Genomic DNA, 6,606 nt, shown 5'->3' with positions numbered 1-6,606 from the left:
ATAAACAAATTTTCTTCAATCCCTTTTCAAATTAATTCTGATATAATTTTTATATTCTTGACCAGCAGAGAAAATAATTTTTATATATCACAAAGGAAATCAAAAAGTACATAGTTTATTAAAATTATAGCATAACTACCTGCATATCTTCCAATAGGTGATGTGAAATTGGTATATAAAGGAGCTACAAGCCCATAACGATGATATTCTGGAGGGCTAAGATCCCCCACTGCAAAAATAAATTGCCTTAAAAATAACAAGAACTCAATTTTACTTTCTGAAATCTAAATATGGATTCTCATTCAAATTAAATTTACCTTACTCATGCACCTACTTGCCAGTATACGGATTAACTTATTGAAGTATGGATCATCGCCCTGAAAAAGCTATTTTGTACTAGAGTGAAGCCAAATAAGTCCATATGCTTAAGCTAGCAATGTGTGTGTAAGTTAAAGAAAGTAAACCATTAAAGATAATGCCGCTGGATAACAGATAAAATAAGACATGGAAATACCTCAACGTAATTATCACGACTGTAGTATTTAAAAGAATTATGGAAAAGTGAAAGTATAGCTACTACCTTTTTAGTTGCAATTAGCTATGCTTCCAAAGCATCCACCCGACATACAGCAGCATTTGGCAATTCCACTTTCTCGTGAGGCAATTCCACTTCTCTGTTTGGAATAGACCAGGGAAAATCCTAAGAACAAGTTCCTTGAGAAGTAATATATTTTGATCATCCTCATTACATTAAATCATTAATTATAGTGAATATCTTCTGCATACAAATACAACTTATCAAAAGGCAATGGATGTAAGAATGATCAAAGAAAATTTTGCAGCCAGTAAAATTAAGTGGAGATGCAGCAAAGAAGTACCACAATCAATGAATTGAAAATTCTACCAATTTAATGAAAACTGTGAGTAAACCTTTCAGAAAATCAACACTTACTTCCTCACGAACAGGTGTCAACCTAAGGTGAGAGTAGCTCTTCTTCGCTTTTGGAGAAACAATATCTTCAGCTTTAGACCCTGATTCAGTTGTGGATGTGTCACTACCTTTTACCTGCAAGAAAGAAGTGACACAGTCAATAAGGTTACAAAATGAAAAGGGGCCTAAAGAAGTACAAAGGAATCAATTCAGCCTCCACCAGGTTCAAGCAATAATAAACCATACAACATATTACCATACAACTTTCTTCCATTCTCTGCTCTCTGCGTCGACGCTAGAAGCAAGCCACTGCCGCTTCCCTCTACTCCGACACACGCAGGAAGTAAATTGAGCAGAGAGAGACGGTTGGTAGTTACCTTCCACTTAGCATGTGAATACCTCCTGACAATAGACATCTTGGGAGTTCGAAACCCTAGCCTCTGGTTCTTAAGCTTGGAGTGCAATTCGTATTCCTCGATAATGTTTTCAATTGCCTCCTGACTACAATATCCTTGGGAGCCAAACCTTGGCAAAGGCTGGTGAGCTTAGCGCGCGCCTCTCTCATGAGCTCGACCTCATCGTCGGAGGGCTTCCTCCCCGTACGCACGGTGGTCATGGTGGAGAGAACGAGAACAATCTCGGCTACTCTCTTCAATTCGGCATCCTCGTCGACCTGAAAGAAACCCCACTCCTGTGAAACCCTAGCAATGTGCGACTTGCACTCTTCCCTCACAGTCTCGCCACTGTCCTCGGCTGAGATCGAAGACCGGAAGCTCACATATTAGGGCTTGGGAGACAGTGCTCTGGGATGAGAGAAAAAAATTGGAAGAAACGGTGAAGAGAAAGAAAAGTTGTGCAGTGAAATGGTAAAGGAGAAAGAAAAGCTGTGCGCGGGACGAATCGGAAGAAATGAAATGGTCTGCTTGAGGAGGTCGAGATTTCTGAAGGGGTATCGTGATATGTTTTTAAATATTTGTCATGGTTTCTACATAATTACGAACTTGACACCGCGTCTAGCTTATTATGATAGGTGATCTTTTATCTGTTATAATATATTTAACTTTATTACGAAAATGCCATTTCTACACTTCTTATGATAGATTTTATAAAATATGTATATTTTAATTTTATTACAAAATTACCACCAGTCAATGTATTAACAATAGGTGAATTTTACCTATCTTAATATCCTCTCATAGAATCCAATTTTCCCAACAGTGACTCGATTAAGATTTTCATACAAAGAGATCATCCGAATATGTAAACCTTTTTTTTTTCATGCACTTCTTTCATCTATACTTGTTTTGAAACACAGATAGTCATAATCATCATGTACAAGCACTTCTATCGATAATATCTCACAACAAACATTTATTTACACCTTCTTTTACTCTTATTTACTCATTCACAACCGTAACTTCACGGGCCAAATGTTTAGCTATAAGTGTTCCCCATCATTCAACCAAAAAGCCATCGATTCCATCAATACGTTAAAAAGCAAGCCACGAGTCCTACATCCATCAAATTTCTCCAACACGTGGCGTTAATCCAACGCTACCAAATTCAATTGCTCCGCCCCAATCTGTTGATTTGATTTCCCTTGCTATAAATGACTGTTTTGAATTGACATATTATGGGTAGGCACACGCAGCCATTAAAGTCTCTCTCCGTTCACAGGACAACTTTCCAAAACAAGAAGAGAGAGAGATAGAAAGAGTCAAACAGAACAACGTAAGACTTCGATCCAATAGAAATGGTGTGTTTCTGTTTTCTGGTGGATCAGAGGAGGAAGGTGCAGCGGAGCAAGCCGGCGGCGGGGACGTGTTCGCGGTGCGGCGGCGGAGCCAGCGTGGCGGATATGATGACACAAACCAGATTTTGCTACATTCCATTTTACTCCAAATCTTGGAAAGCTATTGTTTGCACTTTTTGTGGAGCCACTCTTAAATCTTACAGATGAGCACCACCTTAATATTTTCATTTCTTAATATCTCACAGTATATGTAATACACAATATAATCTATGTTTTCGTTTATTAGTTTCTTCTTTGTTTTTTGTTTTTGTTTTTCAGATACTTTTCTTCTGATCTACAACGTTATCTTGTCTCCTCTGGAAGCCAACAAGTTAGATACTTGTTTACTGTAGAAAGTGAAATTTTTACATAAAAGATATAAATATTGTACTTTTTGCTATCTTTACAGTATTTAGTGTCACATTTTTTGTTTCTATGGTAGAGAAATCACTAAAGTGCTGATAACACTTATTCTCAGTGTTTAATATGCAATGCTTGTTGCTTCGAGTGGTAGAAGAAATGGCTTTATCAGAAACTCGTGTATATGAAAGAAATTGTTAAGAAAAATAGTTTCTGCTTTAATTTCACCCACGACTAACCAGCGTCTTGTTTAATGAATACTTCCCTCAATTTTATAAATTTTAATTCATAAAGCGTGTTAAATAATGTACTGTACTTCAACGATCCTCTATGTTGAAATATCAAATATCTGTTTTTTCCACAAATACAGTTTCAATGGAAAATTTTAAGGAAATATTGTTTTCCCTGTAAAGGAAAATAATAATAAAAGATGCGTCAAGAAGAAGAAGAAAAAAATAAAAATTGGATTGTCTTTCTTTCTCAATTTAAGTTCTTCCCATGTTTTGGTATTGAGTGTTTTCCTGGAAAATTGGAAAAGACAAGTTAAGATTCTGAAGTTACACAAGTTTTTGTTATTGTGATTTTTAATAATATAATTTCATATTTTAATGTCTGGCAAGCTTTGTTATTTATGAAGTGAAGGTATGTTTTAGTTATTTTAGGTTTAATTAAATGCTATGGGGACATTGTTTATGTTTAAATAGTTATATAAATTATCGTTGTTATTTTGGCATGTTGCAAACTTCACTACCAAAGTTGCTGTTATATGTTGTCCGTCTTAATGATGGATGTGATTGCGAAAGTGATTCCTTATCACTCATCCAAATTCTTTTTGATAAGATAAATTTCATTAATAGTTTATACTTCTGCATTAAGCTACCTTTTATCAAAGCATTAAGTCATTGCCAAAAATATGTATTTTGTTACCAAAACATTATTATTACAAAAATGCATTGGATTCGCTAAATAGATGAGTGGACGACTAGCATTCGGTAGATAACGAACAACATACAAATGATATATATAATATTAAATTATTACATTTTATTTTTAATATTAATTATATTTTTAAAAGATAATAAACGAATTTAAAAATTAACGCGATAATAGTAGGAATTATTTTTAAAATTAAAATATTTCTTGTTTTTTAATAATTTGTACATTTTTTATCGGTAACTTAATTTGTACTTGTTTACACTTTTATTTTTTCCTTCTTTTTCCATGTTTTTACCATTGATTTTTCTTTGTCTCCTTACTTTGTCGCTCTTTTGATCATGTTTTCATCCCGTTTTACATTTCTACTATCACGGTTTTTCTTAGTACACATTATTTTAATGGAAGCATATTAATTTTAAATAATTACTTTCAAATTGTATAATGAAAAAAAACCTTTTGATATTCAGAATCTAAAAGTTTGATTTTCTGAAAAAAAGACTTTTGTATTATATTATATGAAAACTTTTTTACGTCAAAAAATAACTTTCAAATTTTCAAAATCATTTTTTTTAATTTTCATATTACATAATTCAAAAGTAATTTTTTGGATCAAAAGCTTTTGGATTGCACAATTGATAAACCATAATAATAAAGATTTTCATATTTACCAAGTGCAAAAGGAAAATACGAGGGTGCAAAAATAAATCCCCATGGTATTTAGAACACATGGGCCTGTACATAAATCAGATAGACTTACTAACACAAAACAGGTGAAGAAAGAATTTGATACGGTGTAAGAAGAAACTCGCAGCACACAAAAAAGAATTTGGTTTTGCTGAGTTAGCCAATGTTTTTTATTTCTCCTTTGGAAAGCTTTAATTAACGGCCAATTAATAAAATCTTTCATCATTTAACAAAAACCAAACATGCTTTAGACGTAGTCTAATTAAAAGAACGGAGAATTATAAATACAAAAAAGGAAATCAAGTTTATGGCAGGAGTTTTTATTGGGTCGGAATAAAAACATCATTAAAAAAAATGGACGTAGTCTAATTAAAAGGTATTAAAAATTATTCATTATGTATAACAGTAAATTTATTTATTATTTTATAGCACTGAAACGACGTGGTGTTCACGTACAATTGGAACCTCTTCCAATTCGGATTGGACGAATTGAGATTCTTTTTCTTTTATAAGACTTTTATCGCAGGATATATTATCATTTAGTACATATAAAAAATATCAACATGTATAAAGTATTACATATATCCAGGCGGTTAACAAGTGTCAATCATTTTTAAATAAAACTATTAAGTTTACTGTGTATTGCATTGGTGTTTTATGTTTCTTAATTTATTGTTTTAGTTAACGTGTCTCTAGAGGAAAAATACTTTAATAAAATTTAATCATAATAAAAATATTATTTTAGTGAATAAATGTGTTTGTTATAACGAAAACATCAATTATAAGAGTGGAAAAAGAAGTTATTTAAGTATATTCCTATCACACTTTTAATATTTACATTAATTTGGGAGATTTCATACAAACTAATTAATTTTTTATATAAAATGAAAAATAAATTATGCTAGTAAAATATAGAGATAAATATGTTTTTTTTTAAATAGTATATAAAATTGGAAATGTTTGAAACTTTGATACCATTAGATGATTGTATTTTCAAAAGCATCCATTTTAATTAACGACGTTAAAGTTTATCCTATATGATAAATGACATTCTAATTCAGCTTCAAAGATGTTGACATGTGTGGTGATACATGTTATTTAATTGTTTTAATTAATATAAAATTTTCAAGATTAATACATGAGTTTATTTAAAAAATTTAAAATTGTTGCATTGGTCTAACTCACACTTTTTCAACATTAATTAAATAAAAATGAAAATCATTTTAACCATAAGGATTCGATAATGAAATCCATGGTTTCTATTTTTCATCACTTCAACCTGTAATCATTCACTCTCTTCCGTCCCTTCTACCACCTTTATTTTTGTCAAACATTATCTTCAACCACGCAACACCATTCACTTCCACATAATCACCAAAAACAAAGACTATCAAACCAACAACTCCATTTTTCTAAGATGGGAGCAGCTTCTTCCCTCTCTATTGCTCCATCATCTCCAATTGTTTCATTTCTTTCATCTTCTATATAACTCTAACACATAACCAACAATCAACAATTACCAATTGTGGTGAATGTAAATCACAAAACAAGAATAAAAATAAAGAAAGAGAGAAAAAGGGGGAGGGGTAACACGCACCGCTGGGCTAGAGTAGAATCAACAACGAAAACAAAATGGGTAACAACAAACTCAAGGTGGTTCTTATTGATGCCAATGCTAGTGATGGAGGACCATCCAAGATCAACATAGGACCTTTAACAAGAGTCATGTCCAAGAGAATCCAAGAGGAAGAGGGAGTACTCACTACTTTACTTTTATGGAGTATTAATTACTAAACACCTCTTTTTCTTTGCTAAATAAACTTTACATTGTTTGTAGGACATTAATAAAGGTTGGAAAGCATGCCTATGCATCTTAGGAAAGCTGCCAAGCAAGGAGAGCAAA

At 32.4% G+C, this 6,606-nt stretch overlaps 1 protein-coding gene across 1 annotated transcript; it reads left to right on the top strand.

Annotated features, from left to right (window-relative positions):
- Positions 1–2,261: 2,261 nt before the first annotated feature.
- On the top strand, positions 2,262–3,245 carry LOC106778350. Its single transcript, XM_022776168.1, has one exon. It carries the CDS (start codon positions 2,685–2,687, stop codon positions 2,889–2,891), a length of 207 nt encoding a protein of 68 aa, XP_022631889.1. The 5' UTR covers positions 2,262–2,684; the 3' UTR covers positions 2,892–3,245.
- The last annotated feature ends 3,361 nt before the right edge of the window (positions 3,246–6,606 follow it).

This window comes from Vigna radiata, unplaced genomic scaffold (assembly GCF_000741045.1).
Source record: "Vigna radiata var. radiata cultivar VC1973A unplaced genomic scaffold, Vradiata_ver6 scaffold_400, whole genome shotgun sequence".
Lineage (NCBI taxonomy): Eukaryota > Viridiplantae > Streptophyta > Magnoliopsida > Fabales > Fabaceae > Vigna > Vigna radiata.
Note: the sequence above shows the minus strand (reverse complement) of the source record. Positions and strands in the feature narration are given on the sequence as shown.

Coding starts and splice junctions, on each gene's coding strand:
- LOC106778350 (XM_022776168.1), top strand. CDS start 2,685: ATGGTGTGTTTCTGTTTTCTGGTGGATCAGAGGAGGAAGGTGCAGCGG.